Below are 12354 nucleotides of genomic sequence, written 5' to 3' on the forward strand. Positions count from 1 at the left end.
GCAAGGACAGAGCCCTAAGGCTCACCTTGCTGAGCTGTGCCTCACTCAGAGCAGCAGGAAGAGACTGCACCATGACATCACATACCTGCTCCTGGGATGTGAGGATGGGCCCCTGTGCCCAGTGCCCAGATCTCCCTGGGGACTGAGGAGACAGGGGCTTACAGTAGGAAGAAGGGGGTGGCAAGAAAAACCCTGAAACAGTCTTGTATCCAAAAGACTTAGCATTTACCTGAAAGATGCCATTTTAAGTGAAGGAAGTTGCTTGAGGGGGAGAATTTCACACGCAGTTGTGGCCTCCTACCAAGTGGGGATGGGACCCCCATGGCACAGTGAGCTCACTTACAGAGTGGAAGGGGTATCTTTATTGCCCTTTTCCTAGAGTTTCAGGGTCCAGCCTGTAATCCTAGGACTGTACACTGGAGCCCCGTGGGGTGAGCGTTGGCAAGCAGGGACCCACCATGGCCAGAGATAACCCGAGTAGAAAGCCCAAAAGTCTGGTTTTCCTGAAGGTGGGAGCTTAGCACCACCCAGTGGCGGTCCGTGCGAGTGCCCGCCTCGAACCACACTCACCCATTCGAGCTGTTGAGTCGTGGGAAGCAAAGCTCTCAGTGCCAAGGGGATAGTCAGGGCCTGAAATGAGAAGAGTGGAGCCTCAGAGTTTCAGCTGAGAACCTTGGAACTGATGCTCCAGCCCTAAGCCACGTTTTTCTCCAGCATAACCGCCCAAGCCCTGGGAGACAGGACAGCCTCAAGCTGCCTGGGATTGAACCCTGACCTATCACTTAGGAGCTTTGATAGTTTGAAAACATGTCCACAGATTCTTCCAAACACCTCTGATTAAAGTGTCAAGGCTATTAGAATGGCAGTCCTCAGGAACACACTCAATAATAAATGCGGAGAGGATACGGAGAAAAGACACTTTCACACTGTGCTGTGATTGTAAATTAGTACCACCACCGTGGAAATCAGTGTGGAGGTTCTGCAGAAGACTAGGAATGGGACCACCCTATGACCCAGTTATGCCACTCCTCGGTATTTATCCTAAAGAATTAAAATTGTCATACTGCAGTGATCCATGCAGACCGTGTTTACAGCAGCACAATTCACAATAGCCAAGCCATGGAACCAGCCTGGGTGTCCCTCCATGAATGAAAAAAATGTGGTGGATGCATATAATGCAGTTTTATTTAGCCATAAAGAATGAAATTATGTCATTTACAGAAAATTGGATCAAACTCGAGAACATTATGTTAAGTGAAATAAACCAACCTCAGAAAGTTAAGGCTCATATGTTTTTTCTCATATGTGGAAGCTAGAGAAGAAAAGGAAAAGTGTGAGGGGGGTCTCATTAAATTGAAGGGAGGTCATAGAGCAGAGGAAAGGGAGCAGGGGAGGGAGGAGGGAAGAGAAAGGGGAAGGAGTAGGAATGACATTGCCAAGTCATGCGCATGTATGAATATGTACCAAGGCCCAACATTATGGACGTCCATAACACTACAGTGACAAATATGTAAAGAAATAAAAAGGTCAAGCCTACCTGCTTGTCCCTTGAGTGTGCACTGTACTTTGTGATCTACTTATAATGACTGGAATACGGTAGAGGTCACTAAGTCCCGAGACCAGGTCATAAAAGGCATGAGGTTGCCCCTTCTCACCCGCCCCCACAAGACCACTCACTCTGGGGGAAACCAGCGGCCGTGTTGTGAGCCATTCAAGCAATCCATGGAAAGATTCATGTGGTGAGGAGCTGAGGCCTGCTGGCTATGGCCACGGTGAATGAGTCATTTTGGATGCCAATTATTCTGACCCAAACCTTCAGAGGACAGCAGCCCAGGCTGACAGTTTGATTATGAGCCCAGGAGGAACCCTGTGCCTCCCAGCATGGTCCCTGAATTCTGGGCCCACAGAAAGAGGAAAATAGTTAAGGCTGGCTGTTTTCAGTTGTTCCGTCTGGGAGCACAGATCCTAACTCACTAGGATCTAGGGCGAGACACTTCACCTTTTTGGGCCCCTTCCAACCATCTATCACATGGGAGCAGTGTGCCTGCTAGGAGATGTTTCTCCATGGTCTCTCACGTTTCAGAGTCCTACAAACAGGGGCAATATCTGCTTTTGTTCTGGACCATCTCTTCGGGAGATATTCGTGTAAAAGCTTTGGAAGATGGACACTCTTCCTTCCCTCGGGCCCCCTATGTTCAGGACTCTTCTGTAATGCGACCCAGTGTAGCTCTAGGTGTCCCTGGACCTCTTCACGTTGCCCTGTGAGAGCTGGGGCGTGGAGAACCAGCACAGGAAAGTAAGGACATCGTGGCTCCTCGCGTTGTTCTGAGTAATACAGTCCTGCATCTGACCCAGGAGTCCCAGGTCTCTCTAGGGTCCATGCAACCGGGCAAGGCAACTTATCTTGTATGGAGGATGAAACAGACTCCTCATGGTTCTTGGCTTCACCATTCTCAGAGGAGGCTCTGCAGACTGCACAAATTGGCCCAGGTAAAGCCCCTGGCATCATGGCTCCTGGCACAAGGTAAGAGGTAACTCTTGGGGGTACTAGGGTTTGAACTCCTGGGCACATTGCCACTGAGCCTTCCTTTTTATATTTTATTTAGAGACAGGATCTTGCCGAGTTGCTTAGGGCCTCTGTAAGTTGCTGAGGCTGGCTTTGATTCTCCTGCCTCAGCCTCCTGGGACGCTGGGATTACAGACTTGTGCCACCGTGCTGGCTCTTTAACTACCATTCTTGCCACTGCTGGAAAAACCCACCTGGGCCGGGATCCTCAGAGTCGTCATCATCCTCCAGGTCCCTGTTGACTAAGGTCATCTCCAGGGTGCTGGTGTTGCTGTCATACACCACGCAGTACTTCACACACTCCAGATCCACAGACTCAGGGATGAGGTACTCCTTACCCTTCTAAAGAAACCGCACAGGTGAGGTGGTGGGCAGTTTGGTTGAGCACCAAATTCCTCCATGCCAGCCCCAGAAGGAGCTGGATCATACCCGCCCTGAAGCCTTCTGGAAACAGACCTTTGAAATTAAAAGTGACTTCCTGATAACCACTTTTCTGCATCCTGTTCTTCCCCCTGCAGAGAACAGAGGAGCTACTACTAGTTACAAAACATGCATATTTTGTCCTTTTGTCCCAAGTGCCTCCTCTTCCCTTATTAAAGCTTTCCCTGCCCCTATGCCCTGAAGATGGAGATTTGAGACAAAGTTCTCTATTTTCCTCGAGGCTCAATGGCTTGAATAAACCCATTTTCCTCAGGAACAACCAGTCTCTGCCTCCCCAGGTGGTGGTGTTTGTTAATGGTGGTGGTGTAACTCAGAGGCATTCTATCACTGAGATACACCCCCACCCCTGGGCCTTTTCATTTTTGAGGGTCTTGCTTAGCGGCCCTGGCTGGCTACCAACTTGGGATCCTCCTGCCTTAGCCTCCGAGTCTCTGGGATTACAATCGTGCAGCACTGTGTCCAGCCGTCTCTCTAGTTTTTAGTGAGCAACCAGTGGTAAAGCCTTTCCCCCATGTTACAAGAGGACTGGAGATCCATTGACTTCCAAGAATTTTCCACACCCACATCCCCTTCTAAGAAAGGCCAGCTTCAGTAGGCTGGACCAGAGGCAAGTACCCAAAGACTGGCTGGCCTGCTAAAGGGCTTACAGTCTATTAGGTACCCTGGCATCAGAATTAGTGACATTCTCTCTCTGCAGAGAGCGGCTGGCAGTAGGCCCCAATCCAAAACCACTCATAAGGCGGCGGTCAGCAGGTCAGGGAGCAGAATCACAAGCGAGCAGATGCCACGAGGAGGACTGCCTGGTCAGATGGGAGTTCTGTGAGAGCAGAGGTCTGGGTCCTTTTTCAGGAGTCCTGAGCATCTAGAATAGTGTCTGGTACCTTGTAAGCATAAATATGCCTAAATGAATGAATGGCCAACAGAAGCTAGAAGGGTTAGTGAATGGTAGAGTCAGGAGCACCCGAATCACCGTAATGCAGATCAGAGGGCAAGGAACAACAGATGCTGACTGCCAAGAGGTTGCTAGTGTCCATGCAGCTGGGTTGGACCCATGCCACTTAGGGAGGGGACAACGTCACCTAGGAGGGGATGAGGTCACCTAGGGAGGAGGTACGATCTCACAGCACTGGAAGGGCTCCACAACCTACAAGACATTCCAGAGCTTGAGGAGGTTGTGACAGGACAGGCACGAGCAGTGGGAACATGAGATTATGAAGATAATTTGGTAGAAGGGCCCACTGTGCAGACGCCCACGTGCTTTCTTGTCTAAGAAGCAATTTACCTGCGTCCCTGCCTGGCTTACGTAGACAGGATATGTTACATTCCTCATAACTGTTATCTGCAGGAGAGTGAAAGCCCAAAGTAATAAGAGGGACCCACGTTTCCCTGAAGGGGGAGACCCTGATCCCACATCCTGGAATTCAGGGAGATAAGGATAATTCCCCCTAACCATAAAATCTGTAAGAAAAGATTCCAATTAGAACCGGTCAGCACAGGTCAGAGAGACCTAGAGTGGTCATACCAGTGGGGACTTGAAAGCTTGATGTCATCCTGCTTTCAGTCAAAAGTCAAGAGGACCTGCAGGAGGGATTTGTAGGTTTCTCTGAGATTCAATGGGGAGAAATCCTGTTTGTCTAAAGGAATCGGGAGTATGTTCAAGAAGATGCCCAGTAGATGGCACTCAGGGGAGGAGCAGATATGGGCTTCGGGCAGGGGTGGGCTTCTGGGGACACAAGAACCTGGAGAGGGAAAAGATGTGAACAGCTCCCAGAGGCTGGAGCAGGGGAGAGCACGGGGAACATGACTGGACACTCGTGTTTATTTGGTAAACATGCATCGGGCACTGTGCTAGGGTCTGGGATGCAGAGATTCAAAAAGGAAACAAGAAATGTCCAGGTCAGTATGGAGGACCCAGAAAGGTTGCCTGTGGCAGGAAGCATCTGAGATGAGATTGCAGGGACAAGTGACACTTGCCGGGGACCAGGACTAGGGAGCGTTCCAGGAAGAAGGAACAGCTTCCAGTCACTTGTTTAGTCAGCAAAACATATCCAGCACCTACTGGACACTGGGGACTAAACGAGAACCTAAGATCAGTGATCAAAAGAAGCAGGCACGGGGCTGGGGCTCATTGGCAGAGCGCCTGCCCAGCACACATGAGGCACAGGGTTTGATCCTCAGTACCACATAAAAAAAATAAAATAAAATAAAGGTATTGTGTCCACCTACAACTAAAAAATACATATTAAAAAAATAAAAGAAAAGCAGGCACATCACAGTGCTCAGCAGAGACCCAAAGGCCCAAGAAACCGTGTGGGCAGGGGCCACATGGACTGGATCTCCCAGTCTGTACATCTTGCCAATTGTAAGATGTGCTCTGAGTTAATAGTGCCTACAAGGAAGAGATTTATCATATAGTCCTATAACGGAATGTCATTGGAAGGTATGTCCCCCCCCGTACCTGTGGGGGATACATTCTGAGATCCCCACCGACGCCTAAACTAAACCCTGTCTGGTTTTTTCCAGATACATACATACCTATGATAAAGTCTAATTTACAAGTTAGGCATAGTAAGAGATTAATAAGAAAATGGAACAACTCTAACAATAGGCTGTGATAAGTTATATGACTATGGTCTCTCTTTCAAAATGTCTAATTATACTGTACATATTCTCATGTTGATGTGACTCAGTAGGTGACTGAAACCTGGAAAGTGACCATGGATACGGGGGACAGGCAGGGGTACAGCTGGCTTCCAGGAAAACCTGATCCAGGGACTCTAAATCCCAGGCTTCCTCAGACTCTCCTCCATGCTGACCTTCCCTCCTCAGACAACCTTCCCCGAGGCCTGACCCATGGGTAGCAATGCTCAGACACCAGCTTCCAAATTGCACCACCAGACTGGGGAGAGAGGACTTTCTCCAATTCTCGTTCAGTTTTCACCCCAGACCCAGGACCATCGCTGAGGCCAGGGCTCCGACTCTTCTTTTAGAGAGCACTACTAGGTGCAGGGTCAAGCAGGGAGAGGACGTGTCCCCTCACAAAGTGGGGGTGGGGTGCTGGACAGAAAACAGATGCCCATAACGCCTGCTTTTAGGGAAAAAGATCTGACTACGTTAAAAGTGCGAATCAGCTGAAGGATATAGTCCAGATTCAAAGCATCTTCAAGGATGGGGGAAACACGTACATCTTAGAAGCAAAGAGAAATGCACACTGTTGAGGGGTAAGGTGACAATAAAAGCGGCCAGAGACCAGGTAGCAGAGGGAGATGGAGTCAGAACCCAGAAGACGGAAGGAGTGAGGCTGCGTGTGCTGCCAGGCAGGAAGCTCCTGAAGGCCTCCATCTGCTAACAAGAAAGCTCAGGAGGGCAGGCCGGACGAGAAGCTCTGGGGCGGAGGCAGAGAGGATGTCTGTCTCTCTTCCAGAGTCAGTGTGCTGCCAGAGACCAAGGAACACACAGATCTGACAGCTGGGCTGGGAATGAGACCCATACATGACAGAGGCTCAGGATAGGTTATACAAAAAGCAGAGAACGCCTTGAAATAGGGGATGGGCTGCTGGAGTATAGGGCCAGAGAACTGAAACTCCAGGGAGAGAGAAGCAGGAAATGACGCAATGGGATGGGGAAGAGGGAGGACAGCAGGCAGTAAGCTTATTCTGGAAAAATACTTGGGCAGGGCCCATGTTCCATGCCGAGTTACGTGTAGGGCAAGAGATGAAATGCATATGGCGCCGTGGCAGTAGGGCAGGAGTGGAGGAAGGAATTTTGCAAGATAAAATTTTAGAAGAAAACTTGCCAGGACCCTAACTGTATGTGAAGGGCTGAAGCTGTAAGCCTGAGTGAAAAAAAGCATCCTGTCAGGCATGAAAGGGACCAAAGAGATGCCTGCCAGTAGCAGGCAGAGAGAATGAAGCTGAACCAGGGAAAGAAGAAACGAGAAATAAGAGAAAACCAGGAATAAGAACTACCAAGTCCAGGGCAGAGGCTGTGACCAGGACTGCAGGGACTGGAGAGGACCCCGAGTGAAGGCTTCCAGGCGTTGCTGTGACTTAAGACAGAGGACACCTGCAGGAGCAGGTGGCAATGTGGAAAGGAAAAAGAAGGGAAGGAGGATGGAGGGGCTTCCCCTCTGGGTTACTGTAATACCTGTGTGGCTTATCGTCTGCTCACTGAGTAGAAGAGAAGCTCCATGAGGGCAGGGGCACTGAACTAAGGCACTCTGGGACATCTCCAAGGCCTGGAGCAGCAGCTGGCACAGCAAGGAATTACACTGGTGTCTAGGTTTGCCTAGAGCCGTTGACTGTGATGGGGGTGGACAGGGAATGGAAGAGAGGTGCGGACAGCCACCATGGTACTGCATGGAACAGACCTGCCCCTACTGCCCAGGGTCCCCCAGGAGACGATGGTCCTGGATGGAGGATGAAATCTCCTGTTCCTTCCCACCCTCATGCAAGGTCACCAGCCTGCCCCAGGTGCTGGCTCAGCTGTGTACCTTCTTCACACGAAGGGCTGTAATCACGTGGCTCTCATCGTACTCCCTTCTAGAACGAACATCTGGAAAGAAAAGGGTTCAACTCAGAGCTGGATTTGCAGAGGAGCACAGGACCAGACTACCTAGAGCACTTACTTTGTCGTCAACATATTTGGTTTGCAGGCCAGGCAATAATTCCTCCCTGTCTATAATCTGAGGTGTACAGTTCCACTACCCTGGGCTGTCGCCTTGTGATCCCAGTCCTATCGCACTCACACCCACACATCTCCTTAGGAGACAATCAGACTTCCTATCTCTGATTTAGATGGAGTTTTCCCCCTAGGAAAGGGGGAATAGGAGTCAGGCATGGTGGTGCACGCCTATAATCTCAGCAACTCAAGAAGCTGAGGTGAAAAGAATACAAGTTCAAGATCAGCCTGAGCAACTTGGCAAGACCCTGTCTCAAAACAATCTGTGTGTGTGGTACTCAGGATTTAACCCAGTGTGCTCCACCCACTGAGCTACACCCCCAGAACTTTTTATTTTTTACTTTGAGACAGAATCTCATTAAGTTGCCTAGGCTGGCCTTGAACCTGTGATTCTCTTGCCTTGGCCTCCCAAATAGCTGGGATTATAGGCACTTGCTACTGCACCTGGCAAAATTTAAAACAACAAAAATATAAAGGGCAGGAGATGTAGCTTAGCTTGACCCGCTTAGTATGTGTGAAACCCGGGGTTCTGTTCCCAGCAGTGCAAAATAAAAGTTTTTTTGGGGGGGGCAGTAGGGGAGAAATCAAAGTCAAGCAAGCTTACACTAAGTGCCCCACTGAGTGTTAGACCCAAACTCAGTCTAGAACCTATGAGCTGAGGTCCTTATATTGCCATGCTAGAATAGAAGGAGAGGCTTGATCTTCCTTACATTTGGGAGGAACATGGAATAGAAATTGAGTCTCATATTAAAGACTTAAAAGATCTCTGTCCACAGGAAACATAAATCAGGTCTGTTTTGTGCACAAAAACTGTGGCAAATGTGCCCATGTTGCTTCAGGCAAGTAATCCCAGGGGTCCAACTGCAGGAGAGACTTTCAATTTAGAATGAGCTGGTCCCAGTGGTGTAGGCCTGTAATCCCAGAGATTCAGGAGGGTGAGGCAGGAGGATCACAAGTTCAAAGCCAGCCTCAGCCACTTAGCATGGTCCCAAGCACCTTAGTAGACACTGTCTGAAAATAAGAAGGACTGAGAATATAACTCAGTGGTAAAGCACCCCTGGGTTCAATCCCCATCACTGCCCGCCCACCAAAAAAAATAAAAAATAAATAAATAAATAAATAAATAAATAAAACTGATTCAAGACCATTGAAATTTTGAGGCTTTGTCAGGAATAATCACAAAACCTTTCTGTAGAGTTGCCTTCACAACAACTATGGAAAGATGATTTAACAAAAATTTTTAAAACACATGATTGTGGAGAGACAAAAGCCTAGAATAGCCAACTCAATATTGAGGGAAGAGAACAAAGTTGGAGAACTGACATTACTCGACCTCTAGTGCACTATACAGCCACACTGATCAAAGCAGCGTGGTACTGGCAAAAGAATATACAAATAGATCCATGGAACAGAATGGAGTCCAGAAAGCGAGCAACAGAACCTCGTTATCTTTGACAAAGGAGCCAAGGCAAGACAACAGAGAAAAGATGGTATTTTCAACAAATAATGTTGGAATGACTGGACATTCACAAGCAAAAGAAATAAATTAATCAAGATCCAGACATTACACCCTTCACTAAAACTCAGAAGGGATAACAGAAACAAGTATAAAATGCAGAACAGAGAAATTCCTAGGAGGTAACACAGGAGAATATCTAGATAAGCTTGGGTCTGGTGATGACTTTTTGAATACAACACCAAAGCCTCAATCCATAAAAGAAATCACTGATTAACTGGACTTCATTAAAATCTTAAACTCCTCCTTTGCCGTATCTACGGGGAGAAGGAAGCCCATTCTCAGCAGACTGTTGGCATTTCGGAAAGGATAGACATTACTCTGAAGGGATGCACAGTTATAATGAAGGGCCCAAGAGGAACCCTCCCGAGGGATTTCAATCATATTCATGTAGAACTCAGCCTCCTTGGAAAGAAAAAGAAAAGACTGCGGGTTGACAAATGGCAGGGAGATGGAAAGGAATTGGCCGCTGGCCATGCCGTGGAGTACAGAACACAGAACGTGATCGAGGGCATTCTGCTGCTTCCCTTACAACATGAGGTCTGTGTGCGCTCCCTTCCCCAGCAACGTCGTTATTCAGGAGAATGGGTCTCCTGTCGAAATCCAAAATGTATTGGGTGAAAAAACATATCCTCAGGGTTTGGATGAGGACAAGTGTTGCTTGTTCAGTGTCTCAAGCTCAGAAAGATGAATTAATCTTTGAAGGAAATGATATTGAGCTTGTTGCAAATTCAATTGCTTTAATTCAGCGCCACACAGTGAAAAATAAGGACATCAGAAAATTTTGGAGGGTATTTATGTTTCTGAAAAAGGAACAATTCAGCAGGCTGATGAATGAGACCTAAGAGTTATTTAGCCACAGAAACACAGTCCTGGAGTCAATTTGACATTTCAGTGATGTAATAAAAGATCGCTATTGACTTTGGACTTATTCCTTTTTAAAAAAATATTTTTAGTTGTAGATGGACAAACCCCTTTATTTTGTTTATTTAGGTTTTTTATGTGGTGCTGGGGAAGGAACCCAGTGCCTCACGTGTACCAGGCAAGGGCTCTATCACTGAACAACACTGCCCTGGACTTCTTAATACTTTCCAACAGGCTGAATAAAATTAAAACTCCCCCTCTGCTGAAGATACTATCCAGAAAATGAGAATGGTCTGGAGATGCAGTTCGGTGGTGGAGCACTTGCCCAGAATGGGCGAGGCCCTGGGTTCAGTCTGACATTGCAGGAAAGAGGAGAAGCAGAAGGAAAGGAGAAGAAAGAAGATAAACCAGTCTGGGAAGAGATATTTGCAAAATACATATCTGATAAAGGACTATTTTCCAAAGTACAAACCATTAAAATTCAACAGTGAGAAAATTTAAAAATGGACAAAAGATATGAACAGACATCTCACCAAAGAAGATATACAGGTGGCAAACAAGCATATGAAAACATGCTCAACGTCAAACATAATTAGGGAGTTGCAAATTGAAATCAGAGCACTATACACCTATTAGAATGGCCCAGATCCAGAACACTGACAAATACCAAATGCTAGCAAGGATATGGAACAACAGGAATTCTCACTCATTGCTGCTGGGAATGCAAAATGATACAGTCACTTCGTAAGACAGTTTGGCAGTTTCTAGTAAAATTAAACATGCTGTCAGCAGTAATCCTGTTCCTTGGTACTTACCCAAATGGGTTGAAAACTTGTGTCACACACACGTTTATAGCAGCTTTATTCATGGTGGCACAAACTTGAAAGTTACTAGAATGTTCCTTAGTAGGTGAATGAATAAGCTGGGATCTACCCTGGCAATGGAATATTATTTAGCTCTAAGTGGAAAGGAGCTATCCAACTCTGAAAGGGCATGGTTGCCAGGGGTGAAGGGGAGGTACTGGAGATTGACCTCAGGGGTGCTTTCCCACTGGGCTTCGCCCCCAGCCCTTTATAATGCTGACAGAGGGTCTCCCTCAATTGTGAGGCTACCCTGGAACTTGTGATCCCCCTGCCTCCGCCTACCAGGTAGCTGGGATCACAGGCATGCACCACTGCAGCAGCTTCTTGTTTTAATTCAAGGTCTCGAGAAATTGCCCAGACTGGCCTCAAACTTGCAATCCTCCTGTCTCCACCTCTGCCTCCCAAGTAGCTGTGATTATGGGCGTGCACCACCACACCTGGCTGATTTGCTGCTGCATAAATTTTAGTAAATTCTAGGAAGTTAGTCTACTAAGCCAAGAGACATCTCGGTCTGCTAGTTGATGTGTTTAACTGAAAGACCAGCACAGCAAATAGCACTGCTTTGTCCAGCTCTTCCTGTGTCTCTATTCCTGTTTCATGTTAATTTTTAGTTCCTTGTTAAAACTTATCAAAACTGGCATATTTATTAGCAAATTACTTGAAGAGTTTGCCTGCTTTAAAGTTTTAGCATTTGAAAATTATTTTATAGATGAGAAGAGACATTTAACTTAAAGGAAAAGTCCTATAATCAGTCCAGGTATCACTTTCTGAGTTTGAACCACTATCTCTTATTTATGTATGATAATCATCATAAAAGGGTGATTTTAATGGGATCTTTAAAAATTGTAGTGCTTGAGTTGCCTAAGATGTTGCATATCATGTGTTTAACCTATGCAGTTCAATATTTTCTAGAAAGAGTGTGTCCAACAGTTAAAACTTGACAGATACATATATGAATTTTTTTTCTTCTTCTTTTTTTTTTTTTTTTTTTTTTTTTTGGTGTTGCTAGGGATTGAACCCAGGGCCTTGTGGTTGCAAGGCAAGCACTCTACCAACTGAGCTATATCCCCAGCTCCTTGAATTTTTATTTTGGTCTCTTTAGAGGGATGTTTTAGGTTTATGAAAAGGCAGTTTTTCTTTGCTACAAAAAAATTTTTTTTTTTTTGCAGACTATTAATGTGCATGAGTTTTTGAGCAAATGAAAGATGCAGGTTCAGTACACTGATTTTCATTTCTTATGTCTACCAGAACCTACCATAAGTTATTTTCTGTGAATGGGTATAGCAAAATTTGTAGCTCTTTTTTTGACCTTGCAATAAATAAAACATCATCCTCTATATTTTCATCTCAAATATTAATCTTCAGTAATTTGGGGGGGTCCGTTTTGGTGCATCTATTTTCTGTATTGGGGGTGGAGGCTGGGA

General features: G+C 46.6%; 1 protein-coding gene and 1 pseudogene across 2 annotated transcripts in view; one reads left to right on the top strand and one right to left on the bottom strand.

The window, feature by feature from the left end:
• Positions 1 to 12354, bottom strand: part of Styxl1 (serine/threonine/tyrosine interacting like 1) — a 49002-nt gene that overhangs the window by 18943 nt on the left and 17705 nt on the right. Inside the window, exons 3-5 of one of the 2 annotated variants that reach the window (XM_047533750.1) lie at positions 7500 to 7561; positions 2761 to 2905; positions 571 to 630 (exon numbers count right to left, since the gene is read on the bottom strand). In XM_047533750.1, the coding sequence (XP_047389706.1) occupies positions 571 to 630; positions 2761 to 2905; positions 7500 to 7561 (267 nt within the window). Of the gene's footprint in view, positions 1 to 570; positions 631 to 2760; positions 2909 to 7499; positions 7562 to 12354 lie in introns of both variants that reach the window. The other variant, XM_047533749.1, reaches the window with a different exon arrangement.
• LOC124970613 (60S ribosomal protein L9-like) lies at positions 8515 to 10041 on the top strand (annotated as a pseudogene).

This window comes from Sciurus carolinensis, chromosome 18 (genome assembly GCF_902686445.1).
Source record: "Sciurus carolinensis chromosome 18, mSciCar1.2, whole genome shotgun sequence".
Classification (NCBI taxonomy): domain Eukaryota; kingdom Metazoa; phylum Chordata; class Mammalia; order Rodentia; family Sciuridae; genus Sciurus; species Sciurus carolinensis.